The 26,485-nt window shown below is 51.6% G+C and overlaps 7 protein-coding genes across 7 annotated transcripts; 2 read left to right on the top strand and 5 right to left on the bottom strand.

Moving 5' to 3' along the window:
• Positions 1–99: 99 nt before the first annotated feature.
• Positions 100–1,194, top strand: Triagg1_8822 (uncharacterized protein; the record flags this gene model as incomplete). The annotated part of the gene is made up of 1 exon (XM_062903711.1): positions 100–1,194. One exon carries the CDS (start codon positions 100–102, stop codon positions 1,192–1,194), a length of 1,095 nt encoding a protein of 364 aa, XP_062752294.1.
• A 1,148-nt stretch (positions 1,195–2,342) lies between these two features.
• On the bottom strand, positions 2,343–3,431 carry Triagg1_8821 (uncharacterized protein; the record flags this gene model as incomplete). Its single annotated transcript, XM_062903710.1, has 4 exons — positions 2,343–2,396; positions 2,550–2,983; positions 3,096–3,143; positions 3,386–3,431. The coding sequence occupies 4 exons, from the start codon at positions 3,429–3,431 to the stop codon at positions 2,343–2,345; spliced, it is 582 nt and encodes a 193-aa protein (XP_062752293.1).
• A 1,098-nt stretch (positions 3,432–4,529) lies between these two features.
• On the top strand, positions 4,530–5,728 carry Triagg1_8820 (uncharacterized protein; the record flags this gene model as incomplete). Its single annotated transcript, XM_062903709.1, has 2 exons — positions 4,530–5,517; positions 5,598–5,728. The coding sequence occupies 2 exons, from the start codon at positions 4,530–4,532 to the stop codon at positions 5,726–5,728; spliced, it is 1,119 nt and encodes a 372-aa protein (XP_062752292.1).
• A 2,015-nt stretch (positions 5,729–7,743) lies between these two features.
• Positions 7,744–13,018, bottom strand: Triagg1_8819 (uncharacterized protein; the record flags this gene model as incomplete). Its single annotated transcript, XM_062903708.1, has 6 exons — positions 7,744–8,564; positions 8,619–10,640; positions 10,693–11,484; positions 11,887–12,657; positions 12,720–12,867; positions 12,929–13,018. The coding sequence occupies 6 exons, from the start codon at positions 13,016–13,018 to the stop codon at positions 7,744–7,746; spliced, it is 4,644 nt and encodes a 1,547-aa protein (XP_062752291.1).
• Positions 13,019–13,535: 517 nt separating this feature from the next.
• Positions 13,536–14,195, bottom strand: Triagg1_8818 (uncharacterized protein; the record flags this gene model as incomplete). The annotated part of the gene is made up of 1 exon (XM_062903707.1): positions 13,536–14,195. One exon carries the CDS (start codon positions 14,193–14,195, stop codon positions 13,536–13,538), a length of 660 nt encoding a protein of 219 aa, XP_062752290.1.
• Positions 14,196–15,773: 1,578 nt separating this feature from the next.
• Positions 15,774–17,882, bottom strand: Triagg1_8817 (uncharacterized protein; the record flags this gene model as incomplete). Its single annotated transcript, XM_062903706.1, has 4 exons — positions 15,774–16,358; positions 16,418–16,944; positions 17,047–17,106; positions 17,171–17,882. 4 exons carry the CDS (start codon positions 17,880–17,882, stop codon positions 15,774–15,776), a joined length of 1,884 nt encoding a protein of 627 aa, XP_062752289.1.
• A 7,509-nt stretch (positions 17,883–25,391) lies between these two features.
• Triagg1_8816 (uncharacterized protein) lies at positions 25,392–26,242 on the bottom strand (the record flags this gene model as incomplete). Its single annotated transcript, XM_062903704.1, has 2 exons — positions 25,392–26,079; positions 26,136–26,242. The coding sequence occupies 2 exons, from the start codon at positions 26,240–26,242 to the stop codon at positions 25,392–25,394; spliced, it is 795 nt and encodes a 264-aa protein (XP_062752288.1).
• Between the last annotated feature and the right edge of the window lie 243 nt (positions 26,243–26,485).

Genomic DNA, 26,485 nt, shown 5'->3' with positions numbered 1-26,485 from the left:
CTTCCGAACAAACAAAACCCTTGTCTGCTTGAGCTTTCGTGAGAGGGAAAACAAAAGAAAACAAAAAAAAAAAAAAAAAGGCGAACTCGCCCCTCTGCCATGCGCTCAATCGCCCGACCAGCGTCCGCGCTGCTAGCCGCCGCAGGCATCGTGGCCGCCGGTCCATACCCCAGAGGCCCCGACAACGCCTACGCCTATCTGCTGCAGCGCGACACCTGTGATGGCACGCCCTGCGGCTCCGACAGCCAGTACTGCTGCGACAGCACCGAGCTGTGCACGACGCTGAGCGGGAATGTCGCCACCTGCCTGGGCGGATACGGCGCATACACGAGCACCTGGACCGAGACGCGCACCTTCACCACCACCTACTACACCCACTGGGCGCCCGTGCCGACGCCCACCGCCGGTGTCGATTGCGTGCCCCAGGACGACTCGCAGTCGCCCTGCGGCGCAATCTGCTGTGCCGGATGGCAGTCGTGTGCTTTCCAGGGCCAGTGCTCGTCCAAGCCTGGATACGCCGAGCCGACGCCCGTCGTCGTCGTCAGCAACGGCCACACCACCACGCAATACTCAGCTCCCTACCGCGTCACCGGAACCACCACCATCACCACCCAGGTCGTGCAGACGGGCACCGGAACTGCCACCGAGACCGGGGCGGAGGCCACCGAGACCGGCGACGGCGAGGCCATTGGCGCCGACGGCAGCAAGGGGACCAACGGCGGCGGCCTGAGCCCCGGAGCCATTGCCGGCATCGTCATCGGAACGCTGGCCGGCGTGGCCCTCCTGCTCCTGCTCTGCTTCTGCTGCATCGCCCGCGGCCTCTGGGCTGCTCTCTGCGGCCGCCGCCGCTCTGGCGACGACAGCGTGCGCGAGGAAGTCGTTGAGGAGCGCTACTCAAAGAGCGGCAGCCGCGCCGCCTCCGCCTCGGCTCACTCTCGTCGCGATCGCCATGGCACTTGGTTCGGAGGCAGCAGCCGCCAGGGAACGTCGACGGTGGTTACGGATCGCCGCGAGAAGCGCAAGAGCAGCGCCGGCTGCTGGACGTGGCTTGGGGTCGGAGCCGTGGCCGCCACGCTCTTCACTCTGCTTAACCTCAAGAAGGATAAGCGGCCAAACTCTCGCAAGACGCCTTCGCGGTACAGCGACTCCTACTACAGCTATACCGACTATACCAGCAGCAACAGTGAGTTTTAATCTTTTCATCCGAAAACTGAACTCAAGTGTCAATGTCCGTCTTAATACTAACTGCTCTCCCTTCTTACAGCCAACAGCTCTGGCACTGGTCAACGATCGCGCCAAAGATCCCGCAGCCGCCGCAGCAGATCTAGCCGTGGTGGACGATCACCTCAGTACAGCAGGGCGCCGCCCAAGCGATAGATTGGTCACTCTTAGACGGCGCTGCTTAACGTTGCGCTTCTCATGGGCGGTATCACGACGATTCCTTCACTGTGAACATATTCACAAGGGCACCCTTACTTTGTGGGACTGACCCTCTCTACCTTTACGTCATTAATTCTTGCTCCCAACCCTTTTTCCCCCCTACCCTACAACATTTACAATGGTTACATTTTGGCGTTGACGGCGCGGAAGGGGGAGGGCTGCAGTATGCGTCCTCCTCCCCCAACTGGTGATTTTATTTCCCCATCTTTCCTTTACTATCTTATGAGCTTGGTTTCTCTTTTGTTTTTTTTTAACGTGCAATATGTTTTGAAATGAAGGGATGAGAGACATGAGGGGGGTAAAGGCATGACGAAGCATGAAAAGGTACATACTACGAAAGACCCAGACGAAATGAAAATGAGACTACGCTGTAAGAAATGAATAGCTGTGTATATGTGAAGGTGAAGATGAAGCATATGATGAAGAGCAAGTGATGTATTTGGAAGTTGAACTTTGTGGCAAATTCATATAATATGGCGATATTGAATGAGATGAGTCAATGAGGAATTTGTCCTCAATGCAGCCAGTATTAAACCAGTATTACCAAGTGACTGTAAATATTCACATTGAGTACCTAGTAGATGAGACTTTTTCCCCCTCTCCCCCACGACTCAATTTTTGAAAAACTCAAACGCCAAGATTCACACAATTCATATCTCTTTCGCCGCCAAGGACAATCTTTCATTCCCAAGTTCGTAGTACGGCGTAGGACGCATCATACATGTATAGGTAGTCTACAGCGAAGAAAAGAGAAAAAAAAAGTGGTCATCGCTTTCACTTTACTTTTTAATGTATTTTTTGTAAAAGAGTAGCCCCGTTGCTACGTGACATGCAATGATGAACCTTCGCCACTCCGGAGTCCCAGAAACGCAAAAGAAACAGAGATCCCTTGTCCGGTACATTTAAGCCTCCTCAACAACGTTGCCCTTCTCGGAAACGTACAGACCGTCCAAGAACTAGATTGAGACGATAGTTAGCACAAGCCCACAAATAGATACGATTCGAGACGAGTTTTCTTGGCATGATTGTGAGAGCGTTGTTCTGTTCCGCCCAACAATCGTCCAAGTTGGTTGCAGAAAATTCCTTGATAAAATAGATGTAGGTCGTACCTTTCGGATATCCTTGTTGCGCACCCGGCAGATCTGCTGGATATCTGCGGCGCTCTGGGAAACGTTCTCGAGTGAGTTGCCGCTCAGGATGAGCTCATCCTTCTGGGCCTTGGAGATCTCAACATCGACACCCTCGTGCATGGTAACCCGTCGGACGATCTTCTCGCCGATGAAGTTTCGGATCTCGACCTCGAACAGACCAGTCTCCTTGTTCTTGTCCAGGTTGACGTTGATGGGGAAATGGGCGTAGACGTATCGCATCTTGTACTTGAATCCCTTGGTGACACCAGTGATCAAGTTCTCGATGATGGAGCGGACGGTACGGAGGGTGGCGACATTTTTACGGTTGCCGTGGTGGATCTCGATGGAGATGGTGTTCTTCTTGGGGTGGCCGAAGTTGACAGCCAAGTGACCGAGGTTCTTGGAGAGCTTGCCTGTAATCCTCCCATGTCAGAATTTCCAGTTCGACATTGCCAGTTTGCCTCGAAATCTGCCGTCAAAGAGTTTTGCGTCTTGACGAGCGATTTGTGGGTGGTGATTTCGTACCTCGGGGACCCTCAACGGTGACGATACGGGTCTTGATGTTGACCTTGACTATTCGCAAAAAAAAATTTCAATGTCAGCTTCGTCTTCCTCAGAAAGTGCGTGATCCAAGCCGACAAGCATAATTTCGATCGAGTTTCCCTCCCGTTGTCCCAGTCCAATCCCTCATAGCCAACAGCAGAGATTTAGTTCCTCCTCTTCCTTTCCATCGTCATCAAAGACACATTTTCCTCCAGCGCAATCGATCGAATCTGCAAAGCCGAAATCAAAAAAAGGAAAATGGTGAAACGTACCGCCCTCTGGAATTTCCAGGATCTCCTGAGAGTGAATGTACCTCATGGCTGCTGTGACTTGGGGGTTGTCGGGGCGTTGAGGGTATCTGGAGTCGTCCGTTCCGCGATCACGAATTGTTTGGCGAAATCGTGTGGGCAGGAAAAGTTCTAGGGCTCGCTCCACGTGAGCGCAAAGAGTTGTGCAGCCGAATTTGAGCCGTGTGGGCAATGAGGTGGGGCGAAAGAATTCGGAAACGAAGAGAGGCGTGACATGGCACGTGATTAACAGAGTGAACAAAGAAGAAAAAAGACCCCCACAGCAGGTAGGCTGCTGACTTAGCAACTGGACCAAGCCAAGTGGGATGTTGATACGACGACAACAGAAGAAGCAGCCAAGCCACAGCCAATAGGTGAAGATTGCACGACATGCAGTGGGTAGTGGCTGAATGGCCCAATTGATGGTGAATGATAACAGAGACTCTCTGCTGTTGGCTGGTCTAATCAAGCAGATCCAATAACGAAAACTGAGCTTAAAAAACAAAACTTTAATACAACTCTTCTACACTCGACATGCATTAACCGTTTTGCTGCACCAAGCATCTATTGCCAACATCATCTGGCATCCCCTGTCTCATCGACACTCATGGTACTCTCTACACATCCCATCAGCCACTACCACACCACAACCCACGTACTCTGTACCTCTCCGGCCCATGACTTTCCCCGGCCCAGCTCTCCACCAAAGCTCTGTCCTCCCAACATCGTCCCCCCACTAGCCAGAAACGTACGTCAGCGCAGCCGCCAGCCTCGCAACTTGTACGCGACAACGTTGAACCGCAGCGGCGCATTTTGGCTCTTGTGGCATCGCCAGTTGTGAAGCTCAATTTCAATTGCCTGGCACTCGCCGACTTGATTGGCCTCGGATCTGCGTCTCCCGTCGAGCCGAATTCGGACCCGAAACAGCGAGCCATTATACGGCATATCGAGAACAGATTACGCATAGAGGAGTGACATTTGCGGGACAAGAGGGAACAACAAGAAGAAGAGAAGAGAGCGGGTAGAACAAGAAGAAGAGTAGAATAAAAGATACACACACACTCTCTCTCTCTCTCTCGCAAAACACAAACAACACAGCACAGCACACGCAAGGGAGACCGCCGCCACCATGTCCATCTTCTTCTCAACCCCCGTCGACATCGACATCGTCCTCGACGATCCAGATGACCGCACCATGGTCGACGTCAAGCTCGACAAGAACCGCCGCGAAAAGGCGCCCCTGTACATGGACGGCGAGTCCGTCAAGGGCGCCGTCACGGTGCGGCCCAAGGACGGCAAACGCCTCGAGCACACGGGCATCAAGGTCCAGTTCATCGGCACGATAGGTACGCAGCTTGACTACTATGACCAGAATCCCGGCCGGTCCTCCTCCTCATCCTCCTCATCATCACCACCATCCTCCCTTGCCGGCCTCCTCTGGACTGCGCCCGCCATCCGCTTGGGCCTTCAGCGGCGCCGACTCCTTACTGACGGGCTGGTAGAAATGTTCTTTGACCGCGGCAACCACTACGAGTTCCTCTCGCTCAACCAGGAGCTCGCCGCGCCGGGGGAGCTGCAGCACCCGCAGACGTTCGACTTCAACTTCAAAAACGTCGAGAAGCAGTACGAGTCGTACAACGGCATCAACGTCAAGCTGCGCTACTTTGTCCGCGTCACCGTCTCGCGCCGCATGGCCGACGTGATCCGCGAAAAGGACATTTGGGTCTACAGCTACCGCATCCCCCCGGAGATGAACAGCAGCATCAAGATGGACGTCGGCATCGAGGACTGCCTCCACATCGAGTTCGAGTATAGCAAGAGCAAGTACCACCTTAAGGACGTCATCGTCGGCCGCATCTACTTTTTACTCGTCCGCCTCAAGATCAAGCACATGGAGCTGTCCATCATCCGGAGAGAGACGACGGGCGCCGCGCCCAACCAGTACAACGAGAGCGAGACGCTGGTGCGCTTCGAGATTATGGACGGCTCCCCCTCAAGAGGCGAGACCATTCCCATCCGACTCTTCCTCGGCGGCTTTGACCTGACGCCCACCTTCCGTGACGTGAATAAGAAGTTCTCTACGCGGTACTATCTCAGTCTCGTCCTCATTGACGAAGGTAAGTCTACACATAAAATTCCCCACCCCCCCAATACCCATCTATACTGATACTAATACTGCTTTTCATTTGCAATACAGACGCCCGACGATACTTTAAGCAGTCGGAAATCATCCTCTACCGCCAGGCCCCCGACGCTCCCACCATCCAAGCAGGAATCCAGAGCGTACCTCCTCCCTCGGAGAACAAAATGGCCGCTGTCCAGGCATGAAGTTAATTAAAAAAAAGCTCGTGCCTGACCTCCTCAAAATAAAGCACCTATCGGCCAACTTCTTTTTGAGTCTTACATGTAGCGACAGCAAACTTTCCCATTCTATTTGTTTTCCATTTCTAGCATAGGGGGAGGGGGTTATTAAACTAACTGGCGTTAACGGGAGATTACGAGTGTTGCGTGTGTGCGAGTGTGGTTTTTTGTACGAAAATGTGTTGTCGTAGATAATATATAGGTACATATATTTTATAACGCTTATCCCAGCCCCAGAAGAAAGTTGGATGAAAAGAGAGGGAGAAGTCAAGGAGAACAGGTAATCCCAAGAAATTGACTCTAGTAACGAAGCCAAAGACAATTCCAGGCCGGTTTCCGGCCCAAGTCTTTTGCCAGTACTGTGTTCCCTCACAAAACCGGACCGTAGATCTCTCCAGATATGATCTATTGATAGTTGGCGGGATCTCAGTTTCGCCCTTGACATTAAGGGCGCGTATGATACTCGCATAATATCCTATGATGCTTTGTAATGCATTGATAAGAAATTACGTTACATATCCCTTGCACTTTTATGTTGCTTGATGCTCCTTTTTGAGTTTCTGCAGATGAACGGCCGTGCGAGCTGCGAACATGAGCCTTGACATTGGCAGTTTTGTTGACAGCTAAGGAACGCACCCAAGCACCTTTAAGCTTGGCCAAAAATACCCAAACACATCACAAGAAACCTGCTAGGTAGCTCGTCTAGCCACTATTAGGATCACGGCGAGAGAACAAGTCAAGGAAGCATTTGATCTAGCTGTCGTAACTTCGTTCTAACCGGAACGAAGCCGCCATTGCGGCCAGGAGTCATTTTGTCAAAAATAACTTGTCTTGTTGCTTTCTATCTAGCTGGATAAAGCATTCCTCCTTTACCTATATAACTACGCTGGGCCGAGTCCGACGTAGTCATCCATCCCAGCTGGCCAAATTCCTCTATTAGAGTACCCAAATCAATAATATTACAAGTTTTAAATGAAATATTAGCAATGAATGATAAATATATTAATAACAGATAACCAAGTAACTTATGTTACGGTGAAGACTTTCGCTGTCTAATACCTCTTCTGCAGACTATTTTTTTTTTTTTGAATACAGTATGGGGAATCAGCAGGGCCTTTTAGTGGTTCGACGTAATGGAATCATTTGGGCTTCTCAAATGATTCAATAGCCCTGCTTACCAGTTAACCCTCAGGGTATATATATTTACCCTGTTTTATATTAAAACTTCAATAAACACTAGTGTGCAATTGGTAGGACTTTTCGAGCTTTAACTATTGGTTGGCTGAAAGATGATAGAGTAAGTCTATTTACTTGCTCAGTTTATACAGAGACGTCATTCATACATCCAAGGTTGCTTAGACCCCAATGAAGCAAATCCCAGACCTAATCATCATGAAGAATCTTCTGTCTTTGCTCGTTCTATCCGGCCTCGCGGTAGCCGCAGCTACACCGATTCTCGACAACACCCAAGCGTCTTCTTCTACCTAGTGGAAGACAACGGCCGAGTCATGATTCGACAAGGCTCACTTTGGCGTCATGCAACTCCTGGCTTTGTATTAACTCGACCTAGTGTCACAGTATCACGACCCAATCGCTGTGGTTTCAACAGTGGAATTGTAGGGTTAGCAGACGTTCAGTCAACTCCGAATAATCTGACTACCTAATTAGAATCAAGTCGATATAATTTGAGACAATTACGTCTAGATGAACTGGATAGATGTGTTTACTTCTTCACACTCGTTTAAAAAGCTTGAATAGCCAATTCTTACTATAGTAACAAGACTGGAATTTGATCCGTGTGGCCCTTCCTTGTCTCATCTCATTTCATCTCCTCCAAAGTTCAGAGGGTACAAGTATTAATCTACATGCAAAACATTTTTCTGGTTGCGTTTTTTTCGTCGTCTAATATTGATTCATCCATGCCTCCCCTCTCGTCGTAACAATCTCTTCCCTCCCCCATTTCCCCATCGAATCCAGCCAAATCATGCAATGTCCATTACATCGCCCGCCTCGAATCCAAACTGATTATTCTGGATCGCGGCAATCCGATCCAGCTCATCCTGATACTGCTTCCTGATATCCGCCAGCGTGACAACCTTCCTCTTCGCTTCCTTGCCCCCCTCGGGAACGCCTTCATCGAAGATCCACGCCTGCTTGGCATCCACACAGCTGAGCGCGTTGATGAGCAGCAGGTACTGCTTCGTGACGGGCGTGTCGAGCACGTCTTCTCCCGTGATCTGATCCCCCTCCCCGGCCAGTCTCAGCTTTTGGATCTTGTCGAGGATGACAGACGCCGCACCCCGGTAGTTGTTGTGCTTGATCCTCCACGAGTACAGGACCTGATGGTATGGGAACGCATGCATGACGTCCATGATGGCCTTGCATCTTAGCGCGAGGATGTCATCGACCTCTTGCTGCATTCCAGGGAACGGTAATGTCACTAGCTCAGAGTTGTGATACGTCTCGCACATCTTATCCACGAGTTTCCGCAGGTTGTAATGCCTCAAGGCTTCATCCTTCATCGACAGCAGCGTTGTGTGGGCCAGCTCAAACTGGGATGTCGCCAGCGCCGCGTTGAAAAGGCGGCTCAGCATGTCAGTCTTAATGCTAGCATTCTCCGGCTTGGACCCGGTGAACTGGACAGATAACCGAGCAAACTCAACCACATACGAGTACGCTCTCTGCTTTTCAAACAGGGCGACAATGTGTGAGTAGTACTGAGCCATTCCGCTGTTTAACAGGTTCCACTCCGTGTCGTCAAGCAGACCACTGCTATGGCGCTCGAGCTCAACTGTTTCGCTTCCTATGACCGGTGTTAGCGTAGGCTCGTTGACCAAACATACCGTCTTTGACTTACCCATTCCGACAGCTGCCTTCTTGAAGTTGATAGATGCCGACTCATAGTCTTTCAGCGCTAGCAAAACCCTGCCATGAATGTAAATCGAGAAGGGGTTTTGGTCGCAAAAAGGCTCTAAATCCAGAGCCAGATCTGCTCTGTCACGCTTGATAAGGGAGCACTGGATGAGTGATGGGGATACCTCGATATCTCCGTTGGGAGAACAGAGATTGGTAACGAGATCGGTGATGCTGATGGCAAGTGGTTCGCCCGCCAACCCCTGCAAGCCCAGTAAATGGCCAACGTTGGCCTCCAAGGCAGTCACCACTTGGACGTCTTCTCCCCTCTTTGTTAGGGAGGATAAGCTGTGCTCAGGTAGCGGAATGGCCAGTTCGGTCTGTGATAGCCACTTGAGAAGCTCCAACCTCCTCAAAGTAGCAATGAGTTGCCGGAAGACGGTTCCGACATCTATCCTGTGGTGGAGGGCGTCTTCTTCACTATCGAATTCAAACTCCATGTGGACTAGGAGGATGAGCTGACTGAAGCATACTTTCCACTGGAGTGATATGTTCTCTTGGGCCGCCGTCATGACAAGCTTCCTACCAAACTCCGTCAGGGGATGGTTAGGGCTTCGACTCTTATCATCTAGCGGGGTGACGAGGAGACCCAGCACTTTTCGGTAGAGCTCATTTGTCACAGCTGCAAAATTGGTCTCCAGCGTGTCGACCACTTGCTGAGCATCTTCGTCTGTGATGCCTCTCCAAAAGCCAGCTTTATCTGAGAAATATTGTATCCGCTCAAGATCTGTCTTGGTAGATTCTCCAAACAGCTCAGGCCGTAGTGCGGCATTGCAAAGCTGCATCAGGCTGTCAGGGAATCCTTCCACGAGTGTTAACCCGGCACCGATCAGATCTGCTTGTCGCGTAGACCCTTGGTCGGGCGTAGCTAGGTTGTGATAGAGTCGCTCCAAGTGACTGCATTCTCGAACGGAAGAGATGAGATCCGCACAAGTCACCCAAACCATGTCAGCATCGGCATCGATTACCATGCCGATCGCTTCCCCACGCTGTTTATCAAGCTCATTCAGCAACCGGTAGAATCTTCTCCACTGTGTCTCGCTTGACGATCGGAACTGTTCATAATCCATCTCGCCCGATGATCCGCGATCCAGCGAGGCAGTCGAGCCCAAGACTGAACAGATAGACTCGGCCAAAGCGCGACCTTTGTTATTCTCCTTAGGAGCACCCAATCCGCGCTCGTATATGGCCAGCGCCGCTTCCAACGTCGCCTTGGTGAATCTCCCCGGTTGCAAAATCATCTGTAGCCACTTCTCCGTAACATCGGTAGGGTCGCAAGGGCCAGACGTTTGTACATCGAGACTCCGTGGCTCGGAATACACACCGTCCCAGCCATCCTCCCATGACTGCGCCATGTTCTTTCGATCCAGCTCCAAACGCTGCACTCGGTACGTCATGTTGTTTTTCCATAACGTCCACAGGCTGATTTGGCCTTCCTCTGTTGACGCCAACGCGAAATCCGCCAGCGTCCAAATATCTGAAGATGATGGCGTGATTGGGATTAATGTGCATTTCGAAAAAAGATCTTCAATGACCACATTATGGGCATCCTTGGCAGTCAATTTCCAGAACTTGAATTCTCCAGGGCCAATGGGTGAATACGTAGCACAGATTCTCTGGCCGCGAGTTCGGCCAACAACCCGGGTGAGATTGAACTGCGCCGGATCAATTTGCCACTTGCCAATATCTTGGGGAGCCCTCTCAACGTTCAACATGTCAATTGTCTGCAGAATCTGCCCGTCATTGGCATTCCAGACCCGGATTCGGTGGTCGAGGCAAACGGTGACGGCAAACAGGCAGTTCTCGAGGCCAAAGTCGGTGATCTCAATGGACGTCGCAGTGCTGTATTCCATGTTGGCCTTTCCGTACTTGATCGTGTTCTTGCCCTGGAAAGGCAAGAGGCTTCGTAGATTCTGCGCCCATCCCTGAACATTGAAGAAGGATTCTTTCCACAGCGTAGTAGATGCTAAACAAGAGAGTCAGACACATATTCAAAAAAGGCTCCATCTCCAACTTACCATCATCTCCCTTTTGCTTGTCAAACCGAATCATGCCGCCATCATTGACCGTAACAAGAAGCGTATTTGCCGACACAGCCACCATTCGGTGAGGATACTTGAAGCTGAGGCCAGCCGGAGACTGCACCTTGCAGATATCAGGCAGCCCAGCGTCCACGGCGCCTCTCCTCTTGAAAAGATCCGGTCGCAGAGTAAACGTGTATAGGTAGCAGGCCTGGTCCAGCACATGCACGCACAACGCATCGTGCTCTTCCGGGTCCGAAAACACGACGCACCCCTGCTGAACGGGCACCGTGAAATGAAAGTTGATAATCAGAGACGCATCAGCCGCCTTGTCCTTCTTGCTAACGTCCACGGCCCGGATGCTCAGCAGCGTGCCGTCCTCCAGGACCCTCCACAGGAAGTTTTTGGGCGAATCGTGCCATTTCCGACGGTAGACAGACGCCGCGGTCGCCAAGTTCTTGAGTCGGAAAGTCGTCTCGTCCTCGGCATCGTACGACAGCTTGGGGCGGCCTCTGCTGCCAGACCCGGAGGGCACTCGAATGGTCACGACAGACGACGGGGAGGGAGGTTCGAGGTTCAAGCGGGTCTCTTTGAAGAGATACTGAATCTCACCCGAATCCATCTCGCCTCCCTGGAGCGCATGCGTCGTGCACTTTGTAGATTGAGGGGATGGCGGTGCTGTGGCTGGCGCAAGTTGCTTCGTTTTGGTGATGCTCAGAGTCGGTCGCGTTGCTTTGCATTTGCAGGGCAGAATTTCTGTTTCGAACGTCGACGTCGCGCTGCGCTGCGCTAGCCCGATTGGGAAACCAGCTTGGCTACCAACACAACGTGCAAATATGTATGGGCATTGAATTACATTAAATTGATCAAGTAGAAACTAGAATCAGTGGGAAACATACAGGGCTTGTATACATTACATCACTTTAATTGATCATCATTTATACTTGTTCGTCCATGCATCATGCATCTATCGATCCATCTCCCTCCCCTTTATAATTCCCCAAGCAAACAAACATGTAAGAAACAAACAGCCATTCATCCATAAAGAAAACGCCAAAAAACAAAAAAAAAGGGTTCATAAACCTCTCCCAAATGACTCCGATTTTTTCTCGTTTCTCATGCAAATGCAACATTTCTCCATTACTCAATCCTTCTCCTTCTCCAAATCCTTTGGCGCAGGGTCGCCAATACCGTCCTCACCAATGGCAAAGAGCGTATCACTCTCTGGTAAACAAGGACTGTCGTAAATCTTGGCAATTCGAGTCTCGCCACGTCCCTTCTTCAAACTGATTCGCGTTGTACTGGCATGGGCAATAATATTACCACCAATGGGCTTCTTCGGATCAGGATTGAACATGGCGCTGGGTCCACCATCTACCTGCGCGACAACTTGGTTGGTGATGACAACGGCAATGCCGAACTCGTCCGCAAGCCGCTGCAAGGTCCTCATGAATTTAGCCAGATGTGTCTGACGGTTCGACAGCTCGCCTCGCCCGGTAAAGTCTGTTCGATAGAGCGAAGTAGCGCTGTCGACGATGAGCAGCGAAAATCTCGTCTCGCACATCATGGCCGCTGCCTGATTCAACAGCTGAAGCTGGTGATCTGAGTTGTATGCTCTCGCGTACGCAACATTGTCCAATACTTCTTCTCCCGACAGACCGAATCGGTTGGCAACGGCCAGCAGTCGGACAGGTCGAAAGGTGCCCTCGGTATCAATGTACAGACATTTGCCTTCACCACCGCCCATGTCGAAAGGCAGCTGGCAGGTCACAGCGAGAGTGTGACAAATCTGGCTTTTCCCTGTTCTAAACTCTCCAAACAGCTCGGTAACAGACCCAGTCTCGACACCTCCGGCCAAAAGCGTATCTAGGTTTTTAGACCCGGTTGTGATGGAGATGAGTTCACTGCGACGCTGGTGCATTTCAGTGGCCGTTGTAAACCCCATGGGCACAAGTTTCGACGCTTTGAACACAACAGTCAGATTTCTCTTCATGCCTCAAAGACACAGAACGCAGTCGACATACCCTCAGCCAAAATCTTGGTCGCCTTCTGCTCTGAGATGCCCTTGATCTGCTCCAAGACCCTGCGCGGGGTATAAGCCACCGACTCGACCGTGTTAAACCCGCCGTCAACAATCAGTTGGATATCACGCTTTGTCAACCCGGCAACTCCCTGTAGAACGAATCATCAGCACCGTCCAAGACTCATTATCCAGCACCATCATCAGTCATACCTCCAAAGCAGACAGCGGCGTGGGCGCACCGGGGCCGGTCATGCCACCCTCCTCGGCCATCTGGTTCTCCTCATCGTATTCCTCGCCCATCGTGTCTGCCAAAAACCAATTAATTTGTCCACGCAAAGAAACAATAGATAGGATTAACGCTATGCAGAGGATTTTTAAAGACTCAGCAGCCACAATTAGGCAGAACTGAGGCAAATGAGACGAGGTATGTTGACAACCAAGGCGCGGGTCGACGCGTCGAGTCGGGCTAGCAAAGGGATAATTTGACGCCAGATCACGTGATATCACTCTTGATTTCTAATTGAAGGCTGTGGAGAGAGAGAGAACAGGCATCCATGACACATTCACATTTCAGATTGGTCATGATTTGTTTTCAATACGAAAAGAGTGTATTATTGCAGTTATTGCTCTATATGCTAGTTACCAAAAGCAAGCCAGTTCCAGAAAAAAACAAGTGCAGACGTCGAAAATTATCCGTTGATCCCAAATTCCCCCCCAACTCCCATTGATGCAATCGAGAAAGGCAGACAGCAAAGCTAATCCCAAGGTAGACTGTAGTAGTATTACATTGTGTCTTTTCCGAGTTGTAAAATGGGTTTTATTGGATGAAGATGCGGTGGGCATCGTGCTTCTTCGCCTTGGGGACGGTGATGCTCAGGATGCCGTCCTGGAAGCTCGCACTGACAGCGTCGTGCTCAACCAGCGCAGGGAAGTGGAAGCTGCGCGAGAACTCGCCAATGCTGCGCTCGGTGAGCCAGTACCTGGCCTTGTCGGCCGGCCGCTGGGAAGTCTCGGGCTCGGGCTTCTTCTCTTCTTCGGTGGTCACGACCTCATAGCCCGACTCGCGCTCGCTGGCCTCGTCTTCGTCCTCAACAGTCGCCTGATGCGAGTTTCTGCGTTCAGACTCGGCCTTCTCGGCGACGCTCTCTGTAGAAGGAGTGCTCTCGACGGAAGCAGTGGGTGATGTGCCGGCAGTGTATGTGCGCTCAGTCTTGCCGCGGACAACCAAGGTCTGGGCGTCAGAGAATTCGATGTGGACGTTCTCCTTGCCTATGCCGGGAAGCTCGCCGTGGAGCTCGTAGGCCTGGGTGGTCTCGCGCACGTCAAACTTGGGCTGCCAATGGGGAACTGGCTGGCGGCGGACATGGCAGCTTTTGCCGTTCTGTCGGCTGTAGTTGTCAAAGTCGTCAAGGAGACGGAAGAGAGGCGTGAAAGAGGCCTCGGTGGGGTGGTGGAAGGTGCGAGGGAAGAAGGCCATTGTGATTGCTGAGTGTTGTTGTTGTTGTCTGGTTTGTGAAGAAGTTATCAGGTTGGTTGATGTTGTCGTGAGGTGGGTAGATGTGTGTGGCTGGAGTGCTTTGCTTTTGTTGTTGCTTGGGTGTTTGCTGTGTATCTGAGTGGTGTTCTGATGAGAAAGGGAATTTCACTTGTGCTTGACTTCATGGTGTACTTTATAGCTGATTGCATCGCTTCAATTGACTTCAAAATCAGGCAGGCAGATTACGAACGAGATATTCTAGGAATGCGAGCGAATCTACTAGCATCTACCACATCAGAGAAATGAGTGCATGGTGCTTCATAATGCTGCTTACAAGCTCAACATGTCACTGTCTGGACTACCTAATCGTGGCGACTGCGAGCTTCTTCCAGCAGGCACTAGAAGATTCCACTCAGGTACTACAGTAAGTAAGCAAGCGGCCCTGTAAGTAATTACACTCGACAACGTTTCTCCCCGTAGCAGAAAGAAAAAAAATCACATAGCAGAATATATTTTGCATCTCTTAAACAATACATAGTCTGCGTCATAACTATTAAAAGAAACAAGACTATAAAGTTCACACTCGACGCTCTATTCACATCATCCCGTACCTGATTGCCTCTCCTCCTGCGTCATTGTGGCTTTCCAAGGAACCCTTGGAGGGGGGCGAAGTGTGGCGCACGCGCCGCCGACGCAATCCAGCCACATCAAGCCACCGCCCAATTGACTTCTTCCAGGTTAGGCTCTCAAATGGCCAGGAATTCATCAAGATTCGAAAAGACAAATGCCATTGATGAATTGATTATCATGCTTCGTCAAGCAAGGTAATTCTGTAAAGACGTCGAAAATTGACAGAGAATCATCCGGAGTCTATTGTCCGGTCATCAGCTGCCCTCAATCGAAACTTGCACATCACATCTTCTGTATGCTGTAGTATTATGCTCTTTTAATACGTACCCATGCATATATAGAGTCGACTTTATTCAAGGCAAACAGCCACATTTACTAAAACTGATGACGTCCATCCAAGGCTGACCCATATCCACTACTTGTCCAACGTTCAAATAAATCTTCACCAAATAGAACATTTTGTAAATCAAAGATCATCCTTCCCAGGGAGCTGGATTCTTCTCCACTGTGGCAGTGGTAATGGACAAGGGCAGTCTTTTTGCCACAGGCACTCAGCTTTGCTGCCAGGGCCTTCTTCCTCAACGGTGGCCATGCCAATCACAAGAGCAGAAAAATAGACAAAGTGATAGTTTAATAAATGTAAAAACAAACTGAAGATAGAATTATCCATGCATGTAGCATTACAAAAATAAGGTTGCCTTGAGAAAAACCACAGAGGGATGTTCCTAGCCGCCTGTCCCTTTTCGTTGACCCAATATTCGTAGCATCGCCTCCATCATCGTGTAATCCTCAATCCAGCAACGTTGGATCTAAAATACAAGGCAAAGACTTCCCTAGCATTCCCCGGAAAGAACCAGGGCATTAAAGAAGGAGAGCAAGAGCAAGAGTAAGAGTAAGAAGCCAGCATACCAGACAGCAGAGAGATATGATGCCATGGATGAGACCAAGTTATGGTGCATATGGTCCCATTTGTTGATATCGAGACATCGTGCCGGCGGGGGGTCGTGCGGTTCCCGAAGATCCAGCACCTTGGCCAGTATTGAAAAGACCAATAAGCCTTTGGCCGATAGAAGGCTCTATCTCGGTGCCGTCTCGCGCAATCTTAACCTCTCTGTTGGAATTCCAGGGGTTTCGCAACCCACGAATCCTGTGAAAGGGAAGACGAGATGTCGATAGCCACTCGACTCGGAAAGGCTTCCCCCAGGCTTTTTCTTCCTCCTCTTCGGTGACAACACCATCTGTTCCGTCCAAAACGCCAGCTCCATTATCGAGGGGCTTTTCAGAATCATCTTGATATATTTCCCAGAAGATTGTTCCTCTGCTTGGATCATGAAGGATTCTGCCTTTGGGAACATATTCAGTCGCGTCCGTGATGACTTCTTTCGGCAGTTCTAAATCGTTCGTCGATCGTGGTACGGGTGCAAACTGGACGGTCGAATCCAGGGACGGGCTAAACTCGGAAGCCATTCGTGCATATCCAAAGTACTCGCCAGATTTGTTGGCTGAAAATATTAAATATACGTTGTTGCATTGCTTCGACACGTTAGCCAATGAAACAACAACTCTCCAATGTGATGACTCGGATCTCTTACCCTGAATGCACCATTCAATGTTTCTTCGTTATGAGATTGCGTGGCCCAAATTCCCGTTCGTACACTAAGCTCAAGGTCATCAACTGTCAAACTTTTCAAAATAAAAAATCTATCATGGTATTTAAGGGCTCCCTCTGACGAGGTAGTCGTCGACTTATCCGCGTGATCGGTGGTTGCAATCGAGTTTCCATCTTCGATTTTGACGGCGGTTTTACTTCTGACCGGATAGGTCGGTTGAGGAAAGTTGGCTGGGCCTGACGCCGGCCCTGTTGGCGGAGAGTGGCCAGCACTGCCATCGAGTTCACTCCTTCGTAGCCTGCTGACGAGGCGAACCGACTGGAATCTAGATTCGTGCAGTTTGAGTTGAGCAGTGATGCAAGAGGCCTCGTCTTTGAAATTAGCAAAGGCGCAATTGCTCTTGGCAATCAGGAAGAGAGATTCGAGTCCTGCTGTCTCCTTCGAAACGTGGCGTACGAGGCTCATTAAGTCGGTTTGGGGTGGGAGATTTCCGATCCAGACGGCATTTCCTGAGAAACAAGGGCAAGTGTTAACTTTCAAATGTCAAGGAAAAAGAAAGGCAAAAGAAGAGATGGAGAAAACGTAAAGTAAGAACGGGGAGGGGACTATACCGGTTTGTCGAGGTTTACGCGACGAGCCTCGAACAGAGTTTTTCTGCTCGTCTGGTTTTACTAGGAATCTTAGCCTTGTGCTTATTGGCCCAAAAGAGAAGGAGAGGGAAGTGGTGAGATATACCCCGAGTCAATTTCTCAGTTGGAAAGGATGGAGGTGGGCTGGCTAGAAGCTGGTTATGGAGTAAGGCTCCTGTTGCTGCTTGTTGGCCAACTTCTGCTCGATGCTGTTGCTGGCCTGGAGCGGCAACAGGCTGTACACTGGGATACTGAATAGGATACGGAGCGGTCTGATGGTAATAGTATTGGGTGATCGGGTGCCCCATGGCTAGTGGCGTTGAGTAATATGCCGCGTTTTGTCTCTGTAGCATCGCCGAGCCAACCTGGTTGACAGGTAGATGGGCGCCGCCATAGTATGGGGATATGGGTTGAGCTTGTTGTACGTAGTAGCCCTGGTGCACCATGGGCATCTGCAAAGGTCCGGTATACTGAGGGATCGGTGGCATGTGCTGGGCCATGGGCGGTGACAGCCCGGCAGTGTATCTTGGTTGAACCCCTCGCTGGTACTGGCCATGGTGATAGTTGTCCTGAGGCAGGGCACTCGCCAAGGGTGTCATGTTGTATGGGCCACGGCGGTTGGGGAATGTCGAAGCAGGTGCCGATGTATACTGTAAGTTTGCCGGGTTGTTGGGCAGACCTGGGAGGCCGTCGGGCCCAGAAGCCACGCTCTCGTGGTCTAGATTTTGAGGCATTACAAGCCCCTTGGCAGTCGCTTCCGGCAGGACGGGCTCGACCTTCCCCGTCCCAGAGTCGGGAGGGACTGAGACGTCGCCCATCGAAAATTTGAATCTGAGCAGGAATCTAGGCTCTTTGATGTTGCTAGGTACTTGGTCCGCCAGAAAAAGTGTTTTGCTTTGGTGTAGCCGGTTACAAGGGGTCTTGGAAAGAGAAGTCGTGTGGCGGAGAGGTGGGCTGAATAATCGTCGTCCAGTTCAAATCATCTAGTCAAACCGCAACTGCTGATAAGGTCCGAGTTTTCCATATGCAAGGAGATGTGTCTTTGCATACTCTAGAATGATTGAGCCCAACGTTCGCCACAAATGTTTTGCTTGCGAGGTATCGCGCCTGCTGGAGAGGAGATGCCCTGTGCCTCTATTCTGAATCTCAAGGCTGTGGCAACGAAGACTCCTTCTCTAGTGATAGAGTGCAAGTATTAGGCGTTGATACTCTCTAGTTTATGACCGTTCAGGTGACGTGAACCAATGCTAATTGGCCTCAGGGGTGCAGGAAGACACGATTTGCCTCCGGGGCGGAGCGACAAGGAAGGGTCAGCCCGGTCTGGGGAAAGCAGTGACTCGGATAATGCACCCAATGGCACTGTAATAAGAGAAATGTGCCTGTAGCAGGGGTGATAATACCCTATGGGGGCCTTTTGGCGAGACAATGCACGAGTTGAACAGGGACAGCCACAAAGCCGGCAGCTCCTCCTTGGAGAATCCACCTCGGCAGCAGAGAAATCTGGTGACGACGGGCAGCAGCTCTACGCCACTGGATTGAAGAGCAATATAGAGCCAAGCTGTAGGCTCTTTCTAGAAGAAGACCAGGTTTGTTGGTCTAGACCATCGATGACGGGTGATTGATTCGAGACCCAAGCAAACCAACGGCCACTAACCACATCAGATCGTGCCAGAGAACCGGGTCGAATTCACATACCAGGTACGAAAAGTACGTACAGGCAAGTCTTTGGCGGCGGCTCAGCTGCCCAGGCAGGTCGTGGCTTTGAATTGAAAAAAAAAAATTGAAAAATAAAAAGGGACAGCGGAGCTAATCGTTCGTCTCACACCCTTTGCTGTCCACAACTGCGGAACATTGCACGACAAAGTCAGTGCTAAAATTGCAACACCCTGTCGGTGAGCAGCGGCCGAGCTTTAGGATTCACCACTCACCAGGCAAGGCAGCGGTTGAGCAGCAGGTGAACGATGGGTCCGGCGGCAAAGGAGGCGAGGGCGTCTAGAGATGCAGCCTTGCAAGTCACCCCAAGGAGTGGGCGTGGATATTGTCGAGCTCAGTGAAGATCAAAGTTTGAAAAGATCTAGGCCAATCTCTGTACAGCTAAATATACAGGGCCGGCGGCGACGATCCGGTTATGCCTGGGCTGGGGGCGACGAATCGAGGAAGATGACAAGGGCGATTTCCAGGCTCGAGGAGCTACGGTTGCCGATTTGTTTCTGCCGGGGCCAAGGCTATGTGAGGTACTTGGAAGGAAGTCTCTTGAAGGTAAATGCTAATTGCAAACACTGTGCCTGATCCGAAGAAACTTTCTTGCTTGTTCCCAATCTCGAAAGCCTGGAAGCTGCCTTTGTGGCTGAAGATACGGCCGCAATGGAGCGACTCGCGGTATCACAGGGCTCCGGGCACAGTGTGGCTGGGTTGAATGTACAAGCAAAACACGAAGCACGGACGGGATGCTGTAGAGAATTCAGACGTACCAAGTACCAACTTGGACAACCCTACCCAGGTGCTCGATGTCTGGACCAAATCGAATTGTGGAAGCGGAGATTTGCGTAGCCCCTGGTCATACTAAACATAGCCAAGACCCCCAGAGCTGCCAACATTACCGGTGCAAATCTTCGCGGCTTCGTCAGCAGGGACGAGGAGCAACCTAAGTGGCTTATCTGCATGAATTCTTGTTATGGATATGGAGTGTCAAAGCAAGGTGGCGTTTGGTTGGGCCTGACAAGCGACCATCTGCATGTGCTAATAACTGGACATGTAACTTTGCTATCCAGTCATAATGCCCAATGGCCCTGTCCACAAAGCAGGGCAAGACCTCGAGACGGCATAACCTGTACGGCATTAGCAGCCGTCAGGAGACGCCCATCCCAGCCACGATGGGAGAAAGGGCGCTTGGGGGCGTGTGGACAAGGATGGAGCTAGCCATGGAGAATGGAGCCCGCAAGAAACCCAGCAGGGGAGGGCAGAGCAAGCAAGGTCGCCACAGGATATCCAGAAGCAGAACGTCTGTCTGTACATACTCCATACAGGCACAAGCTTGGACGCGGAGCTTGGTGTCAGTCAGCTGCTAACCTCGAGCCCTGGAACTAACATCTGAAAATGTGGCGGGTGTGTGGGCAGTCATTGCGAAATCAGACGCCTCAGTCACACGAGGTTAAAACAAACCGGGAACCGGGAACCACATGTGGCTTTTCCTTGTTCGCCACCACGGAGCTATGTCACGATCCGTGGCTAGCCATAGTAGATGGGCGAGACGAAAAGCATCACTCCGCCGTCAGTGGAAGTGATTTCTGCTTCATCACAGTGGCCGCTAGCCTCAATCCAACATTTCAATCCACATCGTGTGTAATGCCACCGGTTCGACGTCGTAAGCATCTTCACACCACCCGGAACCATGGCTACGTGTTCAACTATTTTCGGGGCTTTCGGTTGCCAACAATTCATTGTATACTTGTAGGCAGGCAGATTCAAAGCCGGGGGAGCAGTTCTCGGGCAGCTGACTTGCAGCCAACGGCTTCACCGAGTGGCTCCCGGCCGGTCTAAAAAGGTAAAAACCAACTTGATAGATCAAATTCTTGGTCGAATCTGAATGCCATGGCCTCGCCAGCCTCGGTTTCTAAACCCCCCCAGCAAATGGCGCGCCACTTGTTCCATGGCATTAGCCATCAAAGCCACTGAATTCCGGTGCGCTTATGGATACATGTATGAAACAAGAGCCCACGTTGGCATCCACAGATGGATAGGTTTCGCCCATATAGCGTGATTGTGGCTCTGATCGGCAAGGCGTATGCCTCGTGGACGGGCTGTGGCTGACATGCGGAATAGCATCAAAAATGGCAAACTCGTTTTCTTCGGCCTTGTCCCTCTTTCTTATCCCATCATGGATCACGAGCCACGGATATGCATGCGCAAGACAGGGCTAGCGACGCAGCCCACTTCCAACTTGCCCGGCGCTCTGAACTCCGTGCCAACTCGCTGCCCTCGTAAAACGCAACGGTTCCCGCATCCGCTAGAGCTTCAGAGGGCGCCCAGGTCCGAAGAAGCATGATCGGCATGGAATGACTGCTGTAAGAGTTGAAGCTTGCAGACAGCTGGCCGTGGCAAGTTGCTGGTTCGAGGTCCATGGAATCTGTCGATCACTTTCCATCTCTGCGTCTCCCGGCCCACCCACCACGTCCTTTAGTAGCCAAGCCTCCTTAACGCAAGGGTGCAAAGCCCATCCCGCGACCTAAAAATTCCTTAATCGACCGCCTTGCTGGTCACACACGCCACGGCATTGGTCCCAGCTGCCTCAATTGACGATGGGGGATGGGGAAATACCGGCTTCTCGATGCAGTCAACATCGAATTTCACGCAGTTCCCCATACATACACCGACGATTGGAGTCCGTCTCCCCCTCCGTCTCCGTCTCTGCATCGCGGGCCGCTGCTGGAGTCGCCCAGGAGGGGATTTCCAGTTCGTCCGTCTCGTCCAGCCGATTGCAATCGTCCATTCCCAGCCATGTACAAGTACAGCATGTTCGACATGACTATCGGCAACTCCTCCGAGGCCACAAGGAGGGCTTGCTTCCCTTGAGGCGCTTCCCCGCGAACACCGCCACCCTGGCTTGGACCCTTGGACTTGGACCCTGGCAATGAAGTCAGTGGCACAAAAGTGGACAGAGCCAAAAAGCAGGTTCTCGCCAAACCTTGACCCCTCGTTTAATGCTGCCCACGGCCGAGTAGCGCAGCCCAAGCCCGTACCTATCCATCATCCCCATCTCCATCTCCATCTCCATTTCCATCTCCACATCCACACCCAACGTCCAACATCCAGGAACGTGCTGCTGTATGTGGCTTTAGCAGTGCGCCTGCGAGTGCCGTCTTGGTCATTGGTCGGGACGCTACTCCGGAACTGGCATCACGCCTTGTGCCTTGACGAACCTTGGCGGACAGGTTGCTCCGGAATACTTGGTAGCCACGCCGGCACTCGGGGCTCGTGTGTTGTGGGCAAAGCTTGCATTCGGATGGATTCCATAGGCGTGCTCCGTAATAATATCCATGGCTGTGCGCGCACAAGTTTGTACGAGTAACTTAGTAGCAGGTAGAACTACCAGGTACTAGGTAGGTACTCGTACTCGTGGAACTGCGGTAAAGCACAAGTCAGAAATCATCATTGAAGGGCTGCATCAATATTTTGTGTGCATTAGCGGATGCGCATGACTGCGTTGCTGCATCTGAGTACGAAATTGAAATTGCAGGGCTGCCAACCGCTATCGCGACCCTTATCCAGCTGCCTGCTGCAAGGGCGCCGATCTTGCCTGGCTTGGGAATGACTGCTTCGCGCACTCTATTCGAGATGACGACATGCTCCTGAGCAAACCTGCTTGCCTTGCTCTGCTTGCTCTGCTTGCAGTCGAAATACTACCGAGAAACGTCTGTCAAAATATCAACTCCCCGCATCGTGTGACGTAGGCAGCTTGTTTGTTGTTTCCAGTCGTTGCTTCGTCTTCTCTCCAGCTCTCCTGCAGCTTCAATTGCGCTGCGTCAAAGGTCAAACACCGACATCAAGCTCGGATGGAGCTGAACCGGCTCCGTCATATCATGTCACGCCACCAATTGCAAGATCCACGGCCGATGGAGAGCATCGTGTCTGATCCTCCGCATCGCCGGGGGTCTCCCGACGTGCCTCAGCCCTTCAATGGGCCGTGTTCGAGTCCTCAATTCGTGCGCCAAGATGCTCACCAGCCCTCGCCGCGAGCTGAGCTAATGCCGAGTCCCAGGTGCTCTTCATAACTCCTTCATAGACGCCTCGCCGTGATCAGACATTCTGCAACATTCACGAGTACATGGATCGACACAGCTCGTCTCGCGCTCGGCGTTAATCCTCTCAACGTTCGACCTCGGCCCACGCTCAGCTGGCAATGTACAGTACGAGTACATACCCCAGTTGCCCTGGTGGCAAAGTGTTCGCAGCTCTAGTTCCATCCGGCTCCGATCAACATTCAAAAACGCGCGGCCCAAGAGTTGCGATTCGCAGCGTGTAGGCATGAACGGTGGATCGTGGTCATGTTCGCGGACGGATGAGGGCATGAGCATCTCAGGAACGGATGGGATGGACGTCTAAGGATTCGAGCCCAGGCCCAGCCAGGCCCAGGCCCAGGCTCTGAGGCGAGGCGCTGTGAGGAGAGCTTTGGGGCGCTACCCAATGGATCTTTTCCCGCCACGATGGCTGCATGGCCAGCTCGACTCGTCGCTACCGTCACACTATATCCGCCCTGTAAATGATAACGTCGGCAAAATCTCTTCATCCCTACTTTCCGACTGTTTATCCCTACTCCATGCGCCTAGTGCCAAAATCCTCGATGCATGGCTTTTATTGGATAATCGCCTGCTGCGCCTTACGACTGCTATCCTGGGATAACGGGTGCACAAGCTGCAAATCGACGGATATACAGTACATGCCTCCTCGTACGTGCATATCAGGATGAATAACGGCCGCGGCTTTGGCCTCCCTGGGTTGCTGTGCTCGGCCTCCAGAAATTGCGCCAGAGGGGGCTCAATGGCATCTTGCGGAATCAAGAGGGGATTCCCCGCCATTTGATCTGGCCCTTCTGCTGGCATTACCTAGGGGAGATGGGGGGAATGGGATCGGCCGCCGCACGCGCAGTCTTTGGTCAGCCCTCGAGTGAGCCGCCCGCCAGAGTTGCCCAGAGAGCTCTCACCACGTGGTTGAGGCCGACGTTTTGCTGCTTGCCACGTATTCGTGGTAGGGCTGGATCCTTGCTCTTTGCCGTTGGGTCTAATGCAAAAGACCATGGCCTTGTTTCTTCAACGAAACGCTTTCAGCTCCTCAAGGACGTCACAGCCGGTTCATCCTAGCTTATCTGATACGGCGTAGCGTCGGGCAATACGGAGTAGGTAGAAATGGATGGAACGATCAAATGGGTGTTTTGCTTCAAGGCTTAGCAAAGATTGCTCCCACTGCCTCCCACACAGCCAAGTCCAGTAGATAAGGCAAAACACACTCGTATACCCCCTGTAGAAAGTCTTGTACGGCCTGGGGGGGAATAATTTCCCTTTCAATGCCATGCCGTACTACTACTCGAGGCTGTGCTTCGCTCTCCCCTATTAATAGGTAGTGTCTACATACAGAGCAAGGTTATGCACAACAACAACACCACCACCACCACCACCAGGCAATTTCAGGGAGTGTGCAGCCACACCAATGGCATTACAACCCTGCAACCTTGACGTCCCAACAAGGAGAATGTAACGAACATGACTTTTACTATAGCATACTAGTCTAGCAAGTCTAGGTTGGCTTTTGCATGTTTGACTATCAATCAGCCTTACCCGAGATTCTTCTGACTCAGTAAAGCTACGATTTCTATTTCATTGGCCTACAGGATGCCAACGGCTTCAAGGATTTCAAACCCATGGAAATTTGCCACGACCACTGCCTCCGCAAGAAAAGGCAAAGCCGATGGCAATTAGAAAACAGGCCATTGCAGGTATTGGACAAGAACAAATTCCAATTTGACCTTGTCAAATGGATAACATCTATCCGTAATTCTAAATTCCATACCACTCCTAGATGCCAAGGTAACCTGTAACTCACGGAATTGAACTACACCAAAAGTTCAAGGCCGAGAATACCCAGCTATGGAGGGGCATCAAGACAACATCTCGGTCGTATTCTCGCCATCACGTGAAATCAACGGTCTTGAATCACCTCCGTTTGTCCGAATCTTGTCCTCGTACAAAAAGAAAAAGAAAAGAAAAAAAGAAAAAAATTGTGACATTTCTGTTGAGGCCGCCGAAATCAGCTCAGCTGCCGCACATCTTCTCCGGGATTGGCTCTCTTGCCAAGGCCGGCCACCCAACCACAGCATTTCCTATACGGAACAACTGCTGTAGATGGCCGCCCTGTCTCCGCCTTTCGCTGATCGGGCTTTCGGTGGAGTGGCAAAGCAAGCACTCACGGCCACTAAGAGCTCACAATGAGGGCAAAGAAAAAATGATGGGATGTGGAGCCGGAAGGGTTGCAAGTCTACTCCGTACAAGCCCGTTGCTGCAAACCATTCTTCTTACACCGCCTTTGAATTCTACAGCACGGCGGTACAAGGCACAGGCAGATCTGGATGTGTGGGTGGTGTCACCGTGGTTGTGTGGCTCCGAGTGCATTCACACATTCACACGAGCACATCCTGGAGCGGAGCTTGATAAGAGAATCGTGGTCACGCGGGGAAGGGTCCAGGGGTGCGTCCAAACTATCGCTTCTTTAGCCTTCGTTTTGAACGGCTATGATACATCGTTACGCATTCCAGAAAGAGCAAACACAATTCATATCTAGTCCTTCTTTAGAGGCAGAAACACCTCTTCGATACCCTCTTTTGTGATGATGAGCATCTGCAGAGTGTCACCGACCTCAATGTGACGCTCCACAGCACCGTCAAAGGCGTCCTTGACCAGAGTCTCAACCTGCGGCCGTGTCAAGGGGTGGCGCTCTCTCTCCTTCAGAGCATGGCCCTCGCCGCTTTCGGGGATGTACTGGTTCTTGAAGTTGACCTGGTTGTCCAGGAACGGCATGATCAAGCTGCCCGCAGCACCTCCAGCCCGGCATTGCTCTCTCTCGTAGCTTCCAACCGGGTCGTAGGAGTATACCGCACCCTTGCCCTCCTCGTCAAGGCCACCAAGCATGGCATGTGTGTAGTATGGGAAGAATCGCTTCTGGTAGAGAATAGTCGATAGGCGCTTGGCACAGGCGTTGAGCGTCATTGGCTTGCCATGTCGGTAGCGGTAAATCTTGCAGACAGTGTCCAGGCGATCACGCAGAGCCTCACCATCGGCGGCGAACCCACAGACGGACAAGACTATGGTAGCGTCTTCTTGGGTAGCCGTAGTGCCGCCAATCTTGAAGACCTTGGGGGCCATCCGGGAGTTGATGCTGTAGCCGCTGGTGTGACGGGTATCGCCGGCCATGATGGTAAAGTCGGCACCTGAGATGGCAAGCGTAGAGCCGCCATTGTCGGAGTAGCTGAGGGTATGGTTAATGCACTGCAAACAAGCAGTCGATGGAGCTGGGTAGCTTACGGATTGAAGCGGTGCTGTCGAGGCTCTCCATGGGCCGTCTTGGGTGCATCTGAGAAGGAATAGTTGGGCCCGTTCATGAGCGGGTTCTGGCTGAACATGGCGGCCATCGTTGCGGATGTTTGGTGATGATTTTCGGCAGCTTCGTCGACGAGGGAAGTGGTTGATAGCTTCGAGCGATGCCTTGACGTTGCTTCTGATGCTATATCGCAACAGATGCACGCGTCAAGTGGGAGCCTTGCTAGGCTAAGACTGGGGGGGTAGCTCGGATGACTAAGCCGCCAGATTACCTACAATCAGTGACCACCCCCTTACAAGGCGGCAAAGGATCATCATTTCGCGTTGGTCGACAC

This window comes from Trichoderma aggressivum, assembly GCF_033847375.1.
Source record: "Trichoderma aggressivum f. europaeum strain CBS 100526 chromosome Unknown scaffold_045, whole genome shotgun sequence".
In the NCBI taxonomy this organism is placed as follows: Eukaryota; Fungi; Ascomycota; class Sordariomycetes; order Hypocreales; family Hypocreaceae; genus Trichoderma; species Trichoderma aggressivum.
Note: the sequence above shows the minus strand (reverse complement) of the source record. Positions and strands in the feature narration are given on the sequence as shown.